This window comes from Suricata suricatta, chromosome 4 (assembly GCF_006229205.1).
Source record: "Suricata suricatta isolate VVHF042 chromosome 4, meerkat_22Aug2017_6uvM2_HiC, whole genome shotgun sequence".
Taxonomy (NCBI): domain Eukaryota; kingdom Metazoa; phylum Chordata; class Mammalia; order Carnivora; family Herpestidae; genus Suricata; species Suricata suricatta.
Window position 1 is genome coordinate 141,873,558 of NC_043703.1, and position 23,552 is coordinate 141,897,109.

At 41.1% G+C, this 23,552-nt stretch overlaps 1 protein-coding gene across 3 annotated transcripts in view; it reads right to left on the reverse strand.

The window, feature by feature from the left end:
* Positions 1–8,495: 8,495 nt before the first annotated feature.
* Positions 8,496–23,552, reverse strand: part of YPEL5 (yippee like 5) — a 15,635-nt gene continuing 578 nt past the window's right edge. Inside the window, exons 2-5 of one of the 3 annotated variants that reach the window (XM_029938015.1) lie at positions 23,131–23,323; positions 21,578–21,831; positions 11,953–12,117; positions 8,496–10,442 (exon numbers count right to left, since the gene is read on the reverse strand). In XM_029938015.1, coding sequence (XP_029793875.1) covers positions 10,218–10,442; positions 11,953–12,093 — 366 coding nt within the window. In that variant the 5' untranslated portion in view covers positions 12,094–12,117; positions 21,578–21,831; positions 23,131–23,323 and the 3' untranslated portion in view covers positions 8,496–10,217. The remainder of the gene's footprint in view (positions 10,443–11,952; positions 12,118–21,577; positions 21,832–23,130; positions 23,324–23,552) is intronic. The other 2 variants (XM_029938016.1, XM_029938014.1) reach the window with 2 other exon arrangements.

The following is a 23,552-nucleotide window of genomic DNA, read 5'->3' on the forward strand; positions in this document are numbered from 1 at the left end:
GAGGGAGCCCTCACCCCCGTAGCCTCAAGTGCTCCCACAACCTAGCTTCGCTGGGGCGGCCTCTCCTAAAGTTCAGCAGCGCCCCCCGAGGCCAGTCTCCGGCAGGAGGGCGAAGCGGAAAAAACACTTTGTTTCTGCCTCCAGCCTCTCCCCACTCCAAGAAGATCTCAGGGTTGCCAATTGGTTTTCCAAAAAATGTTTATCTCCCCTTCTGCTTATACTCATCCAATGCTTTCCAACCACTGGAACTCAAAGTTTAAATTCCTGAGCACACCAAGCTGGGTCCTTCCTAGTCTGCCTGATCGCTACCTCTTTATCATGGATCAGCTCCTGTGTCCTTTGTTACCTCTGGGCTTTTGTTCATGCTGCCACTTTTTATGGAAAAGTCTTCTCCCTCTCTCTGCATGGTATGCTCCTTTTCAGACTTCAACTTGATCGTCCAACCATCCTTCCAGCCAGCCAACCATCCTGCATCCTGAAACTCGCCTTCAGTGTCCCCCAAGCTTGTCTGCACGTTGGTGCACCTGGGGAGATTTGAGAAACGTACTAATGCCCTGGGTCCCACCTTCAGAGACTATGACTGAATTCATCTGGATTGTGACCTGGGCTTGAAGTTTTCAAAGATGGCCAGGAGATTTTTTTTAAAACATTTTTTAAATGTTTATTTATTTTTTGAGAGAGACAGACAGAGCACAAGCAGGGAGGGGCAGAGAGAGGGAGAGAGAGAGAGATGCAGAATCCGAAGCAGGCTCCAGGCTCAGAGCTGTCAGCACAGTCCCAGACATGGGGCTCACACTCACAAGCTGTGAGATTATTACCTAGCTAAAGTCAAACACTTAACCAACTGAGCCAACCAGGGGCCCCATGCCTAGGTGATTCTAATGGGCAGACAAGTTTCACGACCACCGCCCCACCCTATACCAAATACTGTAATAGCCCCCGAGGACTTAGAGGTAAAAGCTGGTTTAGACTAGATATTTAGTACAGGAGAAATAGATCAACAACTATGTAATTACCCAACAACACACACAAGTGCTATGACAGAGGTAAGCCATGGTGCTCTCGGGAAGGTAGAGGAAGTACACAGCTCGCACTGGTGGGGTTGAGGGGTGGGTGGCCAGAGCTGCTGGGTCTTCTAGGACAAGGGGGGGGTGTTCCAGGCAAAGAAGGGGGTGGGTACCCTAGTCAGAGGGAAAACTGAGCATAACACAGTGAGCCAGAGAGAGCAGGTCACTTTCAGAAGCGGATGAAAACTCAGTATGACTACAGCTTTGAGGGTCATGAACTTGCAGAATCAGACGGGGCCTTGGAGGGGGCAGGGAATGGAGAGTCAATGAAGGGGGTGTCAGGGATGTGATCTGGTCAGACTTACGGGCTGTGAATGCCCAGGAGATAGGGCTATTGGTGAATGGGGAAGGGAGACGTAGGAACCAGTAGGACGGCCTTCCCTTCTTCAGAGAGGTCTCCCTGTGTCCTCTCCACCTGCACACTCCAGCCCGTCACAGACACCCTGTTGTTGTGCCTCCGGCCCATGGCGAGGTCCCTGGTAGAGAGTAAATGCTCATGCCTCACGCCACATGGGGAGGGAGAAGCACCACAGGCTCCCAGGCCAACTTGATTCAAGACCCTGTTCCACTGCCTACAAATGGTGTGATGCTGAGGAAGTCAGCCATATTCTCTGGACTTGGTTTTCTCCACTAGAACACGGAGAAAATGCCAAACTCGTAAGATTATTTGGAGGATTGGAACAAAAAAATGTATATCAGTGGTTTTTATCATGCGGCCCCCCCTCCCCCTGGAACAGCAGCTTCAGTGTCACCTGGGAATCTGTTAGAAATGCAAATTCTCAGGCTTTACCCAAGACCTACTGAACCAGAACGTATGGGAGTGCAGACAGCATTGTGGTCTAGCACACTGTCCAGCTGATTCTAATGCACGCTAAAGTTGGAGAAACACTGGTGCGCATAAACTACTTTGTCCCTGGGCTTGCTTTTCTGGAAGCCTACACGACTCCTGAAAAGTAGGAGTCCCCACTCCCACTGGCCTCTCCAAGCCAACCAGCTCTGGCCTCTGTTCGAGCCCCCCCCTTTGCAATTCTTCCCAAGTTGGTCGTTGAAGATGTGAGGCTGAGGAGGTCAGGAAATCAGTATGTCTGAGAGGGAGTGCCACACCAGCTGCATGCGCATTTGTGCATGCATGCATGCACAGATTTTTGACCTCTAAGTAAAGCTGCACGACCTTGACCTCTAAGTATGCATGTGTTTGTACATGGAAGTGGTAATGCTTACAGGCTAGTCATTGGTCTAAGCACTTTCCACATAATAAACTCATTTTATCCTCACAACAGTGCTATGAAGTTAGTGCTATTATCAGCACCATTTTATTTTTTATTTTTTAAATTTTTAAAAATGTTATATTTATTTTTGATACAGAGAGAGACAGAGCATGAGAGGGGGAAAGGCAGAGAGAGAAGGAGACACAGAACCGGAAGCAGGTCCTAGGCTCTGAGCTAGCTGTCAGCACAGAGCCTGATGCGGGGCTCGAACCCACGAACGTGAGACCTGACCTGAGCCAAAGCCGGAGGCTTAACCGACTGAGCCACCCAGGCACCCCAGCACCATTTTAGAGATGAGGGAGTCAAGGCACAGAAAGGTTAAGTAACTTGCCTGAGGGCACACAGTTATTAAGTGTTAGAGCTGGGATTCAGGCACATGGACTCTGGCTTCAGGGTCCACGCTCTTAACCAGTCTGCCTCCAAGGCGGCCGTGAAAATGTTAGTGTCCAGGCTTTAACATATCCCTGTTGGGTTCTCTGTTGTGTTAAAATGCCTTGCCCTGAACATAGTTTTCTCCCTGCTACTTACAATGAGACCTTGGCTTAGTCCTTTCACCTCTCCTGGCCTTAGTTTCATAATGTTTAAAATGTGCAGCTGGCCCAGATTAGGGTGATAAGACGGAGGCCCACGGCCTCAAAGAATAAGCTGTGTTTGGCCGGCTCTCTTTTTTTTTTTCCCCATGTTTTATTTATTTTTGATACAGAGAGAGACAGAGCATGAGAGGGGGAGGGGCAGAGAGAGAAGGAGACACAGAACCAGAAGCAGGCTCCAGGCTCTGAGCTAGCTGTCAGCACAGAGCCTGACACGGGGCTCGAACCCATGAATGTGAGATCTGACCTGAGCCTAGTCGGAGGCTTAACCAACTGAGCCACCCAGGCGCCCCTGGCCGGCTCTCTTGATCTGAGTTGAAAGTGACGGTCATGACGAGGTCTATGTTCTGTGTCTCCACTCTGCCGCCCCACCTTCCATGGGCTTACACGGGCCCACGGGCCTCACCTTAACAACTGTCCAGCATCCAAAGGCACTTGAGTCTGGGCTCACTCATCAGAAAAATGCCTAAATCTTAAGGCCTGTGAATTTACAACTCCCCCCGGCCCCCCCGCTCCTCCAACTTAAAGAGCACTTTACCTGGGATGTTTCTTGTGCAAAGAAGACCCTGAGACTTGGCTGCCAAGGACATCCTCCACTTGGCATGGCTGTCAGATGTGAGCCGTGTTCTTTCTTTATGGCCATGTGCCTTGGAAACACTGATTTATGGGTGCTCCTGGAAGGGGGACAGATGAAGCTTGTTTTAGCAGGGAAGGCCAATCCAATTTCGGAATCCGTGGCACTTGTAACATTCTTCAGAACGAATCAATCCCTGGAAGAATGAAGGTGTTTTGTAAGCTTTTGCAGCCCTAGTTGGATGCCTTTCATTTCCCACAGCAGGGGTACTGTCAGTACTGACAAAGTATTCGGAGCATTTTTACTGGGCTTGGAGGTGTCCTTCATCCGGGTGCTGGGAAGTGGGCTCCCGGTGCTGAATACTGTCTTACACGAGGAACGGGCTCTCAAACGTTGCAGAAAGGATAAAGAAATGAGTGAAATACTTTCTAGCAACAAGAGCCTATGCTAAATAACTCACGGAATCTCACTCAATTTATAGCCGTGTATTTTATTTTTAGACTACTTTATGGCTTAATAAAGAATTTTTACACACATTCCCCATACAGTAGTTTTTCCATATTTTAACATTGAGGAAATCAGACTTCAGGAGGTTAACTGACCTCAAAGTCACACTGTGGCATTCAGTTTTCTATGATTCACGTCAGTTCCAAAATAAAATCTAATATTAAAAAAAAGTTGTTGAAAAAACATTGCTTGAAGCTGCATTAGCTCAAACTTTAGATACTAAAACAAACATGGCAGAAAAAAAAATCACTTATGCCCAAAACTGGAAACCAGGCTGTTTTCATGATCTTTGTAGTATCCAAGCACGTTCTCACATCTGATTTCCTTTGACCCCCACAACAACTCTGCCCTGTGGAGTAAAGTCCTCTCGCGTTCAGGTGAGCTGAAGGTAAGACTGCTTTGGCTGTTCTTTTCCAAAAGACAGGTCAGACTAGCAGTTAAGGGCTGAACTTCTGGCATACTCATGCCATCTACTGGCTCTTTCCTGGTATCATGAGTCCCAGCTGATATTGTGTTAAAAAATATTCTTCCTTCACTGTAAACTTCAGCAGGGGCCACTCAACTGTTTTATTCTTTATTACTCAAGTCCTTGAAAATATTGCCTCCTCTCAATCTTTGAAACTTGTTTTCTAAGGAGCTCCCTTTAACCCAGGACCTAAGGTTTACTCAGGAAAGGGACTGAAAAGCTTCTGATTCCTCTTGGCCTCTCAGCAGGTTGTAGAAATGCGTCTGAGCACTCTCCAGTTGGCTTGGATCCTGTGGGAATGGAGATGGCTTAGCTAGGGAAGGAGAGCACTCAGGGACCCATGCCTCCACTTCGCCCAGGATTCTCTGGGAGGGCTACAGGCAGTGGTGGTCACCTGAGAAGGGGGGTGGCCAGATGCTGACAGCTCACTCCATGGCAACTCCAGAGTTTATGGAAGGGGAGTGAGATTCTGGGGAACAGCTGAAGCCAACCTCCCGACCTAGAGGCACACCAAGTGGGGTCTCTCCAACAGCACCAGATTCTGAGAGCCTCTGGCCAGTCCTCAGGAACGTAAATACCTCCTTTTCCAAAGCTGGGCATTGCTCTGGATAGGTTTCCTAAATTATTAGATGGAATTGGTCTTTGTACTTTGCTTTAAAGCCAGGGACAAGCGATGACTTGTTCATTATCTTTGGGGCAAATCCACAAAAGAGGATTAAAATGAGATGATTTGGTATATAAATCATTTTTGTCATAATCTTAGGACTCCAAAAATTGGACTAATGCTATTATAGCAGTAGTGTGAAATAGGCTAAGACAAGACATGAGAATAAAAGTTAGGTTTGGAAAGCAGTCAATACCTATTAGTGAACATTCTTACAGGTTTCTTCTCGAAAGCTACCTTGTCTGGTGGAGGGGGCGGGGGGGAGAATGGAGGTTTTATTTTTTCTTTCTTTCTTTACTTTATCATTGAGGTTGTATTCAATGTGCCACTTACCTTCTCTCCCTTTTGTTCCATGGTAGGAGGAAAATAGGAGGTTGGCAATTTTTGAAAGCAAAGTAAAACGTCTATTCCTTTGCCTATGAAAGGCACAAGGTCAAGATGATAACATTTGATAAACAGATTTCTTGCCCTGATTTGTTATGAAGGCATATCAAGACCAGGAAGGATTTCAAGAACTTTGAAAGCATTCTGGACATTCTTTCATTTAGAGTAAACTTGGAGTAAATTGTGAAGGGTTGTGAAGGATTAATAAAAAAAGCATAGTTTTTCCACATAATTACATAATACTTAACAGATTTTTAAGCCATGTATTTCACTGTTCTAACAAGAACCATTTAAGATAGAACTTGTGTTTATAATTTATACTTGAGAAACGAAGGTTAAGTCACAGGGGCACTTGGTGGCTCAGTTACGCATCTGACTCTTGATTTAGATTCAGGTCAGGATCTCGTGTTCATGAGATTGAGCCTTGCATCGGACTGTGCTGACAGTGCGGAGCCTTCTTGTGATTCTCTCTCTCTCTCTCTCTCTCTCTCTCTGCTCCTCCCCTGCTCGCACTCTCTCTAAAAGAGGTTAAGTCACATACTTCCCAAAGTCACATACATAGTAAATGACACCGAGTCTTCAAAGTTTAGTCAAAGTTTACACCCGAGACCCCAGTCAGTGCTTGAAGCTGGGATAGTACCAAACCCTATAGGTAGTATGTTTTTTCCTATATATACAAAAGATAAAATTTAATCTATAAATTAGGCACAGTAAGAGATTAACGGAACAATTTTAACATACTAAGTTCTACAAATGTGGCTTCTCTCAAAATATATTGTACTGTGCTCACCTTTCCTCTTGTGATGATCTGAGAGGATAAAATGCCAACCTGAGGAGAGGAAGTGGGGTGCATGACAAGGGCATTGTGATGGAGGCCACATTGTCAGAAGGATCATCTGCTTCCTGACCATGGTCGACCATAGGTGGTGACTGATAGCTCAGGAAGTGAGACCACGGATAATGGGAGACTACTATATTTTGAGTTTGAATAGTGATTGTCATGTATTCACAGACAGGTTGTTTGCAGTCGAGTAAAAACTCTGGATTTTTTGGCTCCACCTCAGAGACCAATCTGGTATTGGGAGAGGGAATGGGGGCATAATTCAGTTTAACAAGCCTCCCAGGGGATCAGATTACATGTGATGTCACAAGCCTAGTAGAGTGTTATCCAGGGTCACAAAATCTGTAATGGTGCTTCGGAACTTGTATTTTACATACACACTGTAATATACAAGCTTCACTTTGTTAAGTCCCACTATTTTAAATCAAAGAAGCCATACAATTCACACTCGATTTTAGATGGGTATCCATCCTGTTTCCTTTTCGTTCTGCTTTATTTGAATAATAATTTTCGTATCAGTGCAAAGTGCTAGGCTTTAACAGGAGTTTTTCAGTTTAATCTTGCTCTACGCTCAATTCACACCTTCCCTAGAAGGTTTTAAATGGCTCCTGGTGGGAAACTGGTGTTAAAACAGGCATGTGGTGGTGGATATCTATTTAAACTGTGAGATATTTTTTATAACCAGTGTGGAAATGAACCATCATAAACAGGTCTTTGCATATTTTACAACTGGTAGTTTCCCAATCCTGCCAGATCAAGATTACCTGTGGACTGATTTCAGCCTGGGCTGGGGCCACTTCTGTGTTGAGACAGCCCACGTGACTTTTACAAACAGGTACATTTAGAAAACGGACATGGTACCACTAGTTTTCTCCTCCAATCCCAAAGTAGCCACTCACAAGGAAAACATAAATCATTACAATAATCACTAGCAAATGCTTAACCCCCAAAATATTTTTAGGTTTTTAAATAAAATCACTCCTGTTATTTAAAACCAAAATAATTCCAGGTCACTGTCACCTAAAATTAAGAGGAAGGGTTTTGGGGGCCCCTGGGTGGTTCAGTCGGTTAAACGTCCGACTTCAGCTCAGGTCATGATCTCGCATGTCTGGCTCTGTGGAGACAGCTTGGAGCCCAGAGCCAGCTTCTAAATTGTATCTCCCTCTCTCTCTCTCTCTCTCTGCTTCTCCCCCACTCAAATTCTCAAAAATAAACATTAAAAAATCTTTTTTTAAAAGAAGGGTTCTGGAGTCTTCAAATATTAAAGCTTAACTCTGTCCATCCCTAAGTGACCCACTGATTATGTGGTATACTCCCCTGTATTTGGTCAACCTCCTCATCCCAAAGCAAAATCCTTTCCATCAGTGCTTTCTCATCTCCAGTGAAGTTCGTTTGCTTTTCCGTAAACAATCCAATCCGACTGATCTTCACTGTTGCTTTTTGTCAGTTTTGCAAATACAAGATTTTTTTAAACTGTTTTATTTATTTCTGAGAGAGAGAGAGAGAGAGAGAAACAGAGTGCCAATGGGGGGAGGGGCAGAGAGAGGAGGAGACACAGAATCTGAAACAGGCTCCAGCCTCCGAGCTGGGGCTCGAACTCACCAAATGAGATCATGACCTGAACCAAAGTTGGGACACTCAATCGACTGAGCCACCCAGGTGCCCTACAAATACAAGATTTGGACATAGAGGACATAGAGGACCTCATTGTTCATTGTGGTACCTGCCAGTCGCCCAAGTTAATCTAGTGATGGGTCATTTTATTTGTTCACATATACTAAACTAGTTCTTCAGTGCTGGAGGCAAAGTCCTATCACAGAAGTTAGCACTGGTAAATTCAGTATCTCCTGGTGTAGATTAGGTAAAGTTAAGCCAGAATGTCACCTTATCACTGCTAACTGAAGAAAGCCAGGGCTACTCAAAGGTGTTAACATAGTTTGTGAGTTTGAGCCCCATGTCGGGATCTGTGCTGACAGCTCAGAGCCTGGAGCCTTCTTTGGATTCACTCCCCCCTCCCCCGCCCCTCCCCCAACCAAAGCTCTGTCTTCTCTCTCTCAAAAATAAACTTAAAAAGAAATTTTAAAAAACTTAGACGGTTACTAGACTCCATGGAAAATAAGTAGCATTGCACCAATGCAAGACAAAATATACTTTATTGTGACAGCAGATGCACATAGCCCTGAAGGTAAGGCAGGCTAGCAGGGGTGTGCATATAATCCAAGGCCAGTATGGAGGAAATGGATGGGAAGGAAAGCTGGTTCTTAAAGTTTGAAGATTTATTCCACGGTGAAGGAAAGACCATTTGTGCCCACTTCTCTCAAATGCAGTATTATACACCTACTTCATCAGAGAACTATGCCTCCTCTAACCAAGAGCCCGAAGGCAAAGAAGAGAAACTTAATCATAACTGTACTCAGAAGTCACTTCTAGTATCAATGACAGAAAGATTTTGCTAATTGAGTCAAATATCCTTTCTAGACAAAGACCTAGAGATTGAGCACGCAAACACCCATTCACACATTTAAATAATTAGCCAATTTTAATGTCATTTATTCCACCAGAAACAAATACTAGAATATCTAGAAATCATTTGGATAAAGAAACATTTGTATTTTAATACTTCGTAATGTTGTAAATTTGGGGCTAAAATAACACCCTGAGTCACATTTGATCCCTTTCTGCTTGAAGGGACCAAGTACAGTTTAAATTTCAATAGCTGAACTTCTGAGGGTAGATCTGAGAAAATAATGCTAATGACAAAGATCTAGTGCTTTGATGAAACTATTAGGTTCTACAGATTTGTCAAAATCAACACAAAAATGAGGATAGGCTGAAAACACTTTGCAAAGCACTAATTTTAGATAGGCTCCTTCATTTCCCCCCTTCTTTGAAAACAGATGCAGATGAAATGCTTTCTGCATGGATGCACACTGGCATTCTGTTCAACTCTTTTCTAAATGCAGTCCTAGGAGTTTCAACAGTATGCTTTCAACAAAGTAATCTCTACACAGTCAATTTAGCTTAAGAGATTAAAAAAAAAAACACGTTACCAGGAAAATTACTTATTAAATACTCTGCTCTTTTAAAAAGGTGTTTTTAAAAGCAACACAGGACCAAAAACATCCAACTATCACTTTATTTATATTACTATGCTTAAGTTACATGGAAAAGACAACCAAGCAGTTCTGCCCCATTTCAGGAAAAGTTTCCAATCAACACCAATTACGTGGTGACAAATAACTAGGACTGGTGACATCTTTGGGTCAAGACTGACAAGGACAGGTGGGCTCTGGTGCTACGGTTCATCTCCAACAAGAATATGGCACGGGGGCCAGCACAAGCCATACTAACACTGAACCTTTAGCGCTGGTCACAACTTCGGATCTCTTCCCTGAAGCTAGCAAATCAAGTGAAATAACTGGGTTTAAAAAAATTTTTTTAAATGAAGCCCAAATGAGTTTAAAAACCATGCTCTTGACACATTGTCCTTTCAAAATTTACATACAACACACTTTTTCACTCTAATAGCCCAGACTTTTCCCCTCACATAGCCCATCGTGTAGCTGCAGACAGACTATTCTGCCTCAAGATGTAAACACAGGGAAAAAAAAAATTAACAGCATCTGCATAATATTCTCTCTACACACTGCTGCTGGATGGAAAATTGAAATTTAAAAAACAACAAAAAACAAAAACAAAAAAAGAAAGAAAGAAAGAAAGTTTCCATCTTAGATTCTCACAACCTCTTGTTCCGCAGTTCACGAATCCGACCCTGATGCTAAGGTGACAGTGTATGTAAGGAGATTTTTGTTTTCAGTGAAGGAGACCTGGGAAGAGATGGAGTTAGCTTCTTTCTTCAGGAGTTATCGGACGGCACGTGCTCCTCGAAGCCCTCGCTCTCTCGCACCAGGGCGCGCTCCAGGATCACGCGGCCTTCCTTATAGCGCTGGCTGTCTTCGGTGGCAAACTCATAGATCCAGCCCAGTTTGCTATTGCAGTTCTTGCAGCTCACGTCGCGAACCATGTGGCGGCCAGTGAGCATGACCCGGTCTTGAACTTCGCTGTACTGCAGGTTAACTACCTAAGAAATGGGGGAACACAAAATTGCAGAGCCATGTGCGTTACCGGCCGAAAAAGCATAGGTTATTGTGGTTGATGCAGTGAGTGCAACTTCAGAAAAGCAAATGGCAGTTGGTACTTTAGTCAGACCTACAATACCCTGCCCAAGGGCTATTTTTAGAAGCTGCTGGGAAAGGCAAATATCTGGAAATTGCACTGGACATCTAATGCACCCCCGAATTCCTGTACTGTATACCAGTCCTAGCCACATTATTCATACGTGCTAGCTACCTTTCTGTGTTGCAGTGAAAGGTCCTCAATTTGGAGCCATAAAATGTCAGTTTGGGACCAGCTGTTACCATTCGCCATTCAATGAGGAGTTCAAAAAAGGCTACCGATGTAAAAGAACCTAGTATGCAACAGGTATTCCATAAAGAAAGTTTTTTCTGTTTCTGGAAATACATTTTATATACAGACCGACAGGGACACACTAAGCCAACTACAGATGATATACTGTGACACAGTTTTCAAGTGGGTTCAAATAACGTGTGAAGAATTTCCAAGGATTCAGAACATCCAATAGTCCTCTACACTTTACTCTTCTGTTCATGGCCAGATAGTCACTATTTCTGGCTTTGAAGGCTATGTGATCTTTGTTCCAACCATTCAGCTCTGCTGTAGCCCAAGAGCAGCCACAGGCAATACATAAATGAAGGAGCATGGCTGTGTTTCATTATTTACAAAAACGGACCGCTGGCCTGCCACAGTGTACCAACTCCGGCTCTACAGCTAAAGAAAGGACAAGAGTATACACTTATCAATTCTGTGAGAGAAAAGCCTATTTCTAAGTGGAACAGAGGGGTGTCCACTGGGGAAGTTTAGTTGACCTTTTAAGAGCAGCACCTGAGACTAGTTCCATCCCTTAGCCTAAAAGATTTGGAAATTCAATTCTGCTAGTACACATTAGACTCCAGGAGGCAGAATCACTCAACCAATTGTAAAGCAAGCCAGAAATTAGAAGCAGGCAGACTTGTCATTAATTTGTAAATCAGGAAATGCTCTTCCCGTTGGCATGCCATAAGCCACAACATAATCAGAAGGATGACTGGTGAGCATATATTAGAGCAAGGGAAGTTGGTCAGATGATCATCATCCAGTTTCCCTGTCAGCTATGAAAGCTTCATGCAGCTATCCCCCCCATAAGGACAAATCAGTGACATGGGTATAGCGGTATTTCTACCCTTTCTTCCACAGTCCATGAAGTCCCTACTAAGTTCTTACACTGAATGTTTTCTAAAGCAATGGAGACTATCCTTCTTACTGTAATACTGTCTTCAAACTTTCATGGTAAAAAAATCACATTCTAGTAATGCCTTCCTAAGGTCCCAAAGGTAAGCTAGTGGGCACTCATTTGAACATGAAGATTACAGATCTCATTTCTGGTATCTCCAAACTCTGAGGGGTATTCTGGTACTGCTGTCAACTATATTCACTCAACCCACTTACGAAATGAAACTGGTTTTCCCACTAACCTTGTTAAAAAGAAATGCTCTGCCAGTGGCGCCTGTGAACCGAGTAGAGATGAGTTCTGAGCGGTTGGTCAGGATTGTATCGCAGTTTGCACAAGAAAACAGACGTGTACCACCAATATGATCAAGGAAAATTCTGCCCATTTTTATAGCTGAAGTTCTAAAAACCTAGGAGCAAATGGAAAAGCACAAGAAAGCATTATGATTAAAAAAATTGTTGGTATCTACCTGGTGGGGGGTCGTAGAGAACCATTTATAAATACACATAGAGATGTACATATAAATAACACATATGTGTGATCTCTGCTTTGTAGTGGTACTCATTATGGGAAATAGGTGACGCTGTGCCAAAGGATCCAAAGTTCATGCACTGAACAAATAAACAGGCAAACCAAGCTAATAACCGTTTAGAAACAGTGAGCCAAGGAAGCAAACATGCTTAGGCAAGGCCAGAACAATAATATTACTTCTCTTTTGTTTGGTATGAAAAATAGATGAAGAAAGTGGAGTATCAGAAACTGAGTAATGAGAAGCACAGGCATAGACCTAAGAAAGGCTTAGCCTGAGTTCTAACTGTACATTCTGAGTACGTATAATTTGAAGAAAGACTTGAGGGGCATGAGTGGGATGATTCGAAGAGTAGAACAAGGGGCGATCAGAAAACGAGAAGGGGGAAGTCTTGGTCAAGAGCATGGGGTGGCTCTGGTCATCAGGCATCTCTACAACCATGGAGGGGTGATGGCCGGAGTCTGTGGAGCAATAAGTGCTTTACTTATTTCAAAATCGTCACAATTACTCCGTGAGGTTATCATCTCCCACTTCATAAATTATCCAAGGTTATTAAGTGATCAAAGGTTACACAGCATTCAAGTATAGAACACCATGACTGGAGTGCAGTTCACCCAACCTAAACCAAAATTCTTCCATGCCCTGGCATACAGCTAGGAAAACAAGAACAGAGAAAAGAGAAAGAGAAGCCATTATTACATAACTTATGCTTAAGAAATGAAGTGCTGAAACACTAGGGAAAAAAAAGAGCTTTGAATCCAAATTCTGAAACAAGAATAATCACACTTTAGGATTTCAAAAGTTAAAAGTGAATATGCAGAATTCCTTCAATTCACACCAATCAATCCCCTTAAACACTATTTTTTTTTAAAAGATCTAGATATAGTCAAGAATACACAACAGATCTCATTAAAAAAGAATTTATTCCCAGTGTCATTTTCAGCTCCTGTGTTTTAAATATTTGTATTACGTATATTTAAAATGGCAAGTAGGTCGCTCTAGCTGCCACTGTGGAAAAAAAACTACAATCTATGTTTGTAGTAAGAATCCAATGTCATTTTAAATTGAGGGAAATTTCATTACAAATTTAAAAAGTCCATTTCTTCTTACATCTGTGAACTTCCTTAGTTATTAGGCAGTCCTAAGGTCATCAGAAAAGTCATTATCACAAAGATCATTATGACTTCCATTAAATATTTTGATATGCAAATTTAAGAAGAATGAAAAACAAATGGTAAGTGCAATTAAAATCTGTGGCTAGTGAAAGAAAATCCACTGCACCTTAAGCAAACATGTCAATGAATAAACTCTGGGTAAAAATGACATGACTTTAAAAATAGTAGTTAGCTTTTGATTACATTTTTCCAAAATGACAACAGAAGGCAAGACTATTGTTTCAGCCTTTAAAATGAGAGCATTCCCTTTTCTAGATGCTTACGAACACAGTATTTGTTACATAAAGGTCAGAGGTTGCAAATCTGAGGCCGGCAGGCTGAACTTGTCTGGTGGCATAGGGATACAGCAGTGAACAAAACACAACCCTTCCCTTACAAAACATATGTGGACATGCTTAAATGTGGCCCACACGGTTTTTTATTAATAAAAAAAAAGCTGGGTCGCCATTTAAGACTTGAGAGATTTCTCATGATAGAGCTTGGATTTTTTTTTTTTTTAAACAATGGAGAGATGGCACACGGGACATGTGTTCTCATATGGCAACAATGACTAGAGTCGAGTGGTAGCTCCAACTCCCCTGAGGTCATTCTGTCTGCTCAGTCACCGCTTTGCATCACATGATTACGTCCCCTGTAAGACACAGAAGTTTATGACTCTTCATATAACCAAAGCGTGCAATGGCTCGCGAGGTGAACTGCGTCATGTTTCTTAATACCAGTCATCTACAGAAAGTAACCAACAGCAAGGTTTACCATCCCACTTCTTAAGACACAGTACTTGGATTCTGTATTTCGCTGAAAACTAGTATTTGTGCAGTGATTGACCCCCCTGGTTGGGCTTCTGGGACTCATTACTTTAAAGCCAATTTTCCTTCAACCTTTTAAATATAATATTCATAGTGTAACTTATTTCAGCCATAGTACAGGAGTATCTAGATGTTTTTGAATTGGTCACGGCAGATACAATGGTACTGTGGAAAATGTACTGGGTTTCAAAACTATACTCTCTGTCTACATCATTCTATCTGTTTTTTTTTTTTAATTTTTTTAATGTTTTATTTATTTTTGAGAGAGAGACAGAGAGAGACATCGTGAGCAGGGGAGGGTCAGAAAGAGAGGGAGACACAGAATCTGAAGAGAGGCTCCAGTACAGAGCCTGACACGGGGCTCAAACCCACGAACCGCGAGATCATGACCCAAGCTGAAGCCGATTTAACTGACTGAGCCACCCAGGAGCCCCGACATCATTCTATCTTTGATTCAAAATTACAATGTAGCTGTGACCATTTGCTACTGGCCCTTTATCCTACATGGGGTAAGGAGATTTAATATACTTTCTCTTCCCTGCTTCAAGTTCAGTCTATTTTTTATTTTTATCCAAGTATTTTTACTGGATTCAATTATATGATTCATTACCAAGACCAAAAATATCTGTGCAGAATCACTATTCCTAGTTGTGGTTTCCATTTATAGAGTACTATATATGTACACAAAACTGTAAAATGTAGTTCTTATTTGCCAAAAATGATAAGTTAGAATGCCATGGAATCTAGTAAAAACAAGTCAAACTTCCCTGTCAAAGGTCTTTACCAAGCAGAATACGAAGCAGAAAAACCTGTGCAGGGTGAGGTCATTAGGCTCTAGGTGGTAAGCCTTAGCTTTGCAGGGCTAGGAACAACCTATTACTGACTCACTATCCAAATTCTCAAGAGGCTGGTATCAATCAGAGCGCCACTTTATTACTTAAGGAGGAAGGTCATTAAAAGCTAAGACTAACACCTGAATCAGGCTTCTTGGGCTCTGGAGGATATATTAAACTCTGCCTTACACCTAGTAATTATTTAGTTTCTATACTGTATCGGACAGTGCACTTGGTACTTTACATACCACGTTTAATCTTGACAGTTTTCTGAACTAGGAATTTGTCACCTTTCTGGGTAGAGGAAGAAATAAAGTCATGTCCTGACACTGGCCAAGCTGGAGCCTGAATGAAACCTTGCTCCAGTTCTTTTGACTCTATTCATTCCCTAGTGACCACAGGGCTGCTAGATTAAGGTTTATCATGGACCCTTCCTGCCTCCATGCTGATCCCTCTTAGATGTCCTTTCTTGGTTGGTGGCCAATTCACATTACACTCTCCTAAATGAGAAGCCCTGGCAACTTCTTAGAGAAACTGTAAAGCCAACAACACTTCCTAAATCACTTCTGGAGTTCTTTCCTCCTTCCCCATCAATGTCTTAATTCAAATTCTCTTCCCTTTAGATAAAGCTCTTGTGGCCAGCAAGTGTGTATTATCAAATGCAACATACCACTACACTCATACTAAACTTCATAGCACCACAAAAATACAGTCAAAGGCATGTGCTTTAGCCATCTCTAAGAGCTCATCCGGACCACCCCCTCACAAACTTCAAAACTTTTTGTCTCACCAAACAGAATATAGCTAATTAACCCCAGATGCTTAAAGGAATAAATTACATACGATAAAATCTAGCCACTGTAAGTTTAAAACTGAATGATTTTTAGTAAATGTATAAAGTTGTGCCATCACTGTATATCACCACAAACCTGTTTTAGATTATTTCTATCAACTCCCCCAAATTCCCACAAGCCCCTCTTCAATCACAGGCAACCACTGATTTTCTGGTTTTTCAAAATATTTCCCAGATACGTTGAGGATCTTGCTTAGACTCCGAAAGAGTCCCAAATCTCTTCAGTTACATATTTTAAAAAATCTTAAAATTGAGCTGCTTTCATAGATGACTAATGTTTTCTGTGTTGACTCTAGGGACACCTAGAGTCCTTAAGTAATAAAATGCATGCATTGGTCTCTGTCAATGTTGAAGTTCAAGTTTATAACCAAAACTAAGGCCAAATTCATCACAGCTAAAGTTTTAAGATGCGTTCTTTCTTTTTAAAATTTCAAGCAAAACACATTTATTTTTAATAAGTACTATTCCCCAGATAATTTATATAATAAGCCTTCTTTGGTACTAGCTTTTCTTAGTTCCAGGTTATTAAAATCCTTAAAAGCTTGAAATAACTACCAAATGTGGTTGTTTATTGGCAGCCTATTATCACTTCATCTGAAGTTACTGGAAACTGAGGGGCCAAGTTGAAAATGTAAGTGAAATTCATAGATGATCTGTAGATCACAGTTTAGTAATTGTTTCAATTTCCTTCCCCTTCAATAGCACATTTAGCTACTTAGAATTTCCATTTTCTATTTTGAGACCCTAGTAAAGCAATCACATTTTTAGAAACTATACCTTTTTAACAGAATTTTTAAAACTTTACAGGATTTACAGAACTTGTAAGAGGAAAAAAAAGAAAAGTTTTTCTCTTTGAAAGATCCATGAAAGAAAACATCTCCAGGAATGGATTATAAGTGACTCTTGAACAGTATGGGGGTAGGTGGTTAAAGATGCCACTCCCACTCCTTGCACAGTCGAATACCTGCATATGACCACTAACTCCCCAAAGCCTTTTAATAGCCTATTATTGACTGGAAGCCTATGGACATAAAGATAAACTACAGCCAATAACATAAGCATCAAATAACACCTTTTCTGTGTTAGTGTATTACATACTGTATTCTTAAAGATAGAGAACAAAACACTAAAGAAACTATGAAAAAATACATTGACAGTGCTGTATTTTTTTAAAAATGCATGTATACGCAGACTCATCAGTTTAAACCTGTGCTGTTCAAGGTCAACTATTTTAGAAATTAGATGATATGGGGGCACCTAGGTGGCTCAGTTGCTTACGCACCCTACTCTGGATTTTGGCTCAGGTCATGACTCACAGCTCCAAGCACGAAGCCTGCCTGGGATTCTCTCTCTCCCCACCCTGCTCACACATACTGAAAATAAACTTATTAGACAATATGGACTATGTAATTTCCTAGTTTGAGTCCAAGTCAATAAAACAACTTCCTAAAAATGGCTATTTTTAGGTCAGATTTAAGTTTTGTTTGCTTTTAGCAGTTTTGGTTTCACAGCAAAATAAGGCAAGATTTCTGTCTTTCAGAAATGTGTGAATGGCAGGTTTTTGTATGGATAGAAGTCTTCAACTCGTTTGGATAAATACCAAGGAATGCAACTGCTGGATCGTATGGCGGGCTTAGTTTTGTACGAAACCACTATGTCTTCCATTTTACATTCACACCAGCAAGGATCAAAGTTCCTATTGCTCTACGCGTCCTTGCCAGCATTTGGCATCGTCAGTGTCCAGGATTTTGGCCATTCTAATAGGTGTGTATTGGTATCTGATTGTTGTTTTAATTTGCATTTCCCTAATGACATATGATATGGAGCATCTTTTCATATGCTATTTGCCATTTTTTAATCAGGTTTTTTCTGTGTGTTGTTTTTAATAATTCTTGGTATGTTCTGGAGAAGTTCTTTATCAGAGGTTTTTTGCAAGTATTTTCTCCTGGTCTGTGGCTTATTCTCTTGCTCTCTTGACATCTTCTGTACAGAAGTTTTTAATTTTAATGAGTTGCAGCTTATCAATTATTTCTTTCATGGATGCCTTTGGTGTTGTATTTAAAAAGTCACTGCCATACGCAATGCCATCTAGACTTTCTACTATGTTATCTTCTACAGGTTTTATAGTCTTGCCCTTTACATTTAGGTCTGTGACTGATTTTGAGTTAATTTATGTGAATGAGATGTAGGGTCTGGGTCAGATTTTCTTTGCAATTGCTTTAGCACCATTTGTTGAAAATACTATCTTTGCTCTGCTGAATTGCCTTTGCTGCTCTGTCAAATATTGGCTGACAATATTTATGTGGATCTATTTCTGGGCTCTTTATGCTGTCCTACTGATCAATCTATTCTTTGGTCAGTACTATACTGTCTTGATTACTGTAGCATTATACTAAGTCTTAAAGTCGAGTAGTGTCAGTGTTCTGACTTTATTCTTCTCCTTCAGTATTGAATTGGCTAGTCTTCTGCCTCCCAATAGAAACTTTAGAATCTATTTGTTGATATTCACAAAGGAACTTGTTGGGATTTCGATTAGGACTGCATGGACTTTAAAGTTGGGAAGAATTGGCATCTTGACGACATTAAGTCTATTTATGAACATGGACTCTATTTCATTCTTAATTTCATTCATCAGAGTTTATTTTTCCTCACACAGATCTTGCAACATTTTGTCAGATTTATACCTAAGTATTTATTTTGGGGTGCTAAATACTATTTTTTTAAATTCAAATTCCACTTGTTTACAGCACATTTATATATACATACATATTTAAATCAGTATCAAATATGGTATCTTGTTGGCTAGCCTGGTTCATTGCTACACACTTTCCTTAAAAATGGGTCAGGCCCTCAGCTGCAGCAACTTCTTACTCTACATGTGTCTGAAAGGGAAACAAATGTAAAAATGAAATATTGGGACCTCATCAAGGTAAAGAGCTTCTGCACTACATAAGAATCCATCAATAAAACTAAGAGGCAACCGAAGGAATGGGAGAAGATATTTGAAAATGACTTATCAGATAAAGGGTTAGTATCAAAAATCTATATAAAGAACTTAACCAAACTCAATACTTGAACAATAAATAATCCAGTGAAGAAATGGGAAGAAGACATGAATAGATACTTTTTCAAAGAAGACATCCAAATGCCCAACAGACACATGAAAAGATGCTCAACATCAAACATCATCAGGGAAATACAAATCAAAACCACACTGAGATACCACCTCACTCAGGTCAGAGTGGCTAAAATTAACAACTCAGGAAACAACAGGTATTGGCGAGCATATGGAGAAAATGGGACCGCTCTTGCACTGTTGATGGGAATGCAAACTGGTTCAGCCACTCTGGAAAAGTGTGAAGGTTCCTCAAAAAATTAACAATAGAACTACCCTTCAACCCAGCAACAGCACTGCTAGGAATTTATCCAAAGGATACAAGAGTACTGATTCATAGGGGCACATGTACCCCAATGTTTATAGCAGCACTTTCAACAGCCAAATCATAGAGCTCAAATGTTTATCAATTGATGGATAAAAGAAAATGTAGTTTATAAATACAATGGAATACTACTTGACAATGAGAAAGAATGAAATTCTGCCATTTGCAACGTGGATGGAACTGGAGGGTATTATGGTAAGCAAAATAAGTCAGTCAGAGAAAGACACATATTGTATGATTTCACCCTTATGTAGAACGTGAGAAACTTAACATAGGGAAAGAAAGGGGAAAAAAATAGTTTCAAACAGAGGCAAACCCACGAGAGACTCTTAAATACAGAGAACTGAGCGTTGATGGGGGGTGGGGAGTGCTGTGAGAGAGAGGGGAAAATGGGTGATGGGCATTGAGGAGGGCACTTGTTGGGATGAGCACTGAGTGTTGTATATAAACAATGAATCATGGGAATCTACCCCCAAAACCAAGAGCACACTGTATACACTGTGTGTTAGCCAACTTGACAATAAGTTGTATTAAAAAAATAACAAAAAATAAAATGTAAAACAAAATAAAAACGGGTCAGACAACTAAAGGGTGTGGGCAAAAATTCAGCTCACCACCTGTTTTTGTATCACTCACAAGTGGTTTTCACACTTTGAAATGGTAAGAAAAAATATCAAAAGACTATTTTGTGACAAATGAGAATAATGTGAAATTCAAACTTTAATGTCCATAAATAAAGTTTTATTGGGACACAGCCACAGACCTTTGCTTATATTTGACAGCTGTCCCACTGGAATGGCAAAGTTTGAATAGTTATGGTTGAAACCCTAAGGCTTGTAAAATTCACAATATTCACGATCTGGCCCCCGACAGAACGTATGCTGGCCCCTGTTAAAAATTCCTTCAGATGGCAAACAGGGCTTTTCATTTAGAAAGCAAATAATCATTTTCAATTTAAAAAAACAAAAAAGTAAACTTAGCCCTCAGGGTTAAGGATCAACAGGAGTACTAGACAAGATCAGTTTAATCCTGCTCCTCTTCAGATTTTTCTAGCTAAACTTTTTAACTTTCTATAATCAGATCAGCTCTAAAAAGATTACAAAAATAAATATATTCCTAGGTGCTGCCTTCTTCTCTCCCATCCCCAGGATTTTAAATAACGTGGCCCAGATATGTGAATTCTGGAGTCAGCCAGCCAGGCTCACATCTCAGCTATGCCCCTTAAAAGCTGTGTGAGCTGTGGATAAGATATCTTCTTCTTCAACTATGAAATGGAGACAGTACCCATCACTGAGTTGTGAGAATTAAATGGAGAGAATACATTATGAGAACATCATAAATGTTAAACAAAGGTAAATGCAGTAAAACTAGACTTCCTTCTTGCACATTCCCCACCCCAACTTCCCCCTCCTATTAAAGAGGAAGAAATCAAAACACAGAATATGAAACAAAACAACTAGCTTCATCTCCTGTTCATTACTGCAAAGCTAAGTGATGAGGTGACAGAAATTACAAGCAGAAGGAAAAGTTAGAAAACTTGTGAAGTATCTCAAATTCTGTGTCACAGTTCCAGGTCTTAAAATAGGTGTACCTACACGCCCTCCCTGTAGTTAATAATCCAGTTGGGATCCAACCTCGGAAGGCAGAGAATTCAGCAAAGAAAGCATCATAATGCCTAACTCTAAAAATACCAGGGAGAATAGTAGGTATTGGTCTGAGTCTCTAGGGATCCACCGATGGGAAAACCTCCCATTCACAGATAAGACTTTTCCTCTGTAAAGCAATTATTTCCTTAGGCATTTCCACAGATCACAGAACACCCAATACTGGAACTCCACCTATTGCTGGGCCAGTAAGAGGGGCTTTTCTGATGCCAGAAGGTGGTTGGCAAACGCAAGGTACAAAGGCTCTCTCCAACAGGGAACGAACAGAGTGGGGGGGGGGGGGGGAAGCCCAGTGCAGAAAGGGCTCAGGAAATCTGCCTTTCTAGAGGAGACTGCGTTTTGCAACAGTGCTGGTAAAATGAAAACATGCTGGAGCATGTTTATCTGGTTTTGTCTCTCCTCTCCAAAACAAAGGAACAAAACTTAAAGACTTTTATAGTTGATTACTACAGTTTACATTTAATGCTGCTGTTACCTCATCAACTATTTTCACACTGATCTGTGACTCAATTCTACGTAAAATCTACAAGGGAGAAAATACATCAAATTCAATCCAAAAATCAATTTACCAGTTTTTGTAGAAAATGTTTACCAAGCCAAGGTTTCAGGGACAAAAGAAAGATGTGTTTTTCCTCTTGTTAATTCTCTTGCAGTACCCGATCAGTTTCCTTTACTGTGTCAAACACCACCTGGTTGTGGAATCAGGTCTTCAACTGACAGTAACTTCACTATTTTTGTTCTTGTCCTTCAAATAATGCCTTTGTTGTTGTTGAATGTTCTCCAGGTTTACTATACTTCTATAATACTTACTGTTTAGTTATCACTAGAAAATAAGAGTAGTCATGTAACTCAGTGAGTCAGCTAAACAATCTGAGTTGGTAATCTCCCCCAAAACACCCACTGGCAAGACAAATTCAACATCTCTCATTTGTTGTGATGCAATGTCATGAGTCAAAAAAGCCTCTTATTGGATAGACTGGAGTAAAAATTAACTGTCTGGTTTCCTCATTCAGCTGTCAAGTAGCAAGTTCATGTCATAGCTAAGGTTCAGTTCCCACATTACCCTGCCCTTACTACACAGGATTACCAGAGAAACAGATGATTTCTATAGTCATTTAGGGTCTATAAAACCTAAAGTGATATTCTTGGTGCAAATGTACGTAGGATTATCTTCACATCTCATGAATATGTTTAGAGCTAACCTTCACATCTCATGAACATATTTAGGACTATGTTAGGCCTATATTGGAGGGTACTGTCTAATGTAATATTTTTTTAGACTTAATTCTGGTTTTATTTCCCTTCACTTTTAAAGGTTTCTAAACCCTTTTCTCTCTCCTATCTCTTAACTAGAACTAAAAGCAAGTAAGTCTAGGGAAAAGTCTTTGATGATCCAACCAGAGATTATGTTCAGAAGCCACATGTATGTTACCAACCTTACTTTTCTAAAAATCCAACTTTTCTGAGTTCCCTGTACAGAATAATTTACTTGAGCACATTCAGTCACCTCCCTCTTCCATAGAGAAGATAGTTGCTAGAGATAAACTTCAAAAACAGGTCAACCAGTAGGCCTGTCTTGGACACTGAGCTGGGTGAGGGTATGATAAAGGTAGACATCAGTCCTTTCCCAAGAGGTACATTCTACCTGGTGTTCCAGTTCATACCCAGAAAGATAATGGGATACGGAAAGTTCGCTGCGTGCCAAATTCCACAAGCTCCACCTTCTCACTGTAAATGCTCCAGGCCTGTTTTCCCTTCTAGGCCTGTTTGGAGCCCCCTCCCCCAAAGACTCCAGTTTACAAGGTTGGAGCAATACCGATCCACTCCAGGATGCTTCCGATTTCACTCTTACCCGTATTTTTTCACTGCCCCAGTTTTTCAACTTCTGTAACACTCACTTCGTATCTGACTAACATTTAAGTTTGTACTGTTACTCAATTTCATTTGTTTATGACTTTTTACTAAATTACAGGCTTCTAGAGAAAAATCCTGAGTTCTTGGTAATTTCCGTCTTATCTAACACTGTACATAAATGCCATAAACTTTTAGGAAAAGACTCGACCTAGACACTTCACATCTGGCACAAATATTTACCCTAAAACCCTCCATGTATTTGGTTCACCTGTGTGCGAATTCGGCTGCAACACTGTATGAACGGCTACGCAAAGTGAGCTAATAATAGTCGATTACTCCCAGTTACTTCACCAGCAAGGCTAATTTTCCAAAAACACAAGGTTAGCTAGCCTGAGGTTACTTCAGGTTTTCCATCTGTCAGAGAGACCTCGAATAAAAATCCTCAGATTACCAACAAGGTCCTGTAAACAGAAAAAGTTTAAAAATAAATGAGCTGTACACCTTCCCAGCCTCTCCCTTGAATGGGGGGAATTCGTAACAGGATTAAACAGGTCTTTGTAGCAATGCCGCTTCCCAACTCCGGCGGTTTTTAAAACTCATTGTCCTACCTAGCTGTCTAGAATAAAAGGGCTGCGAGAGAACGCCCGCCCTCCCTCCGGCTGCCGGGCGGGGAGGAAGGGCGCGGCCCCC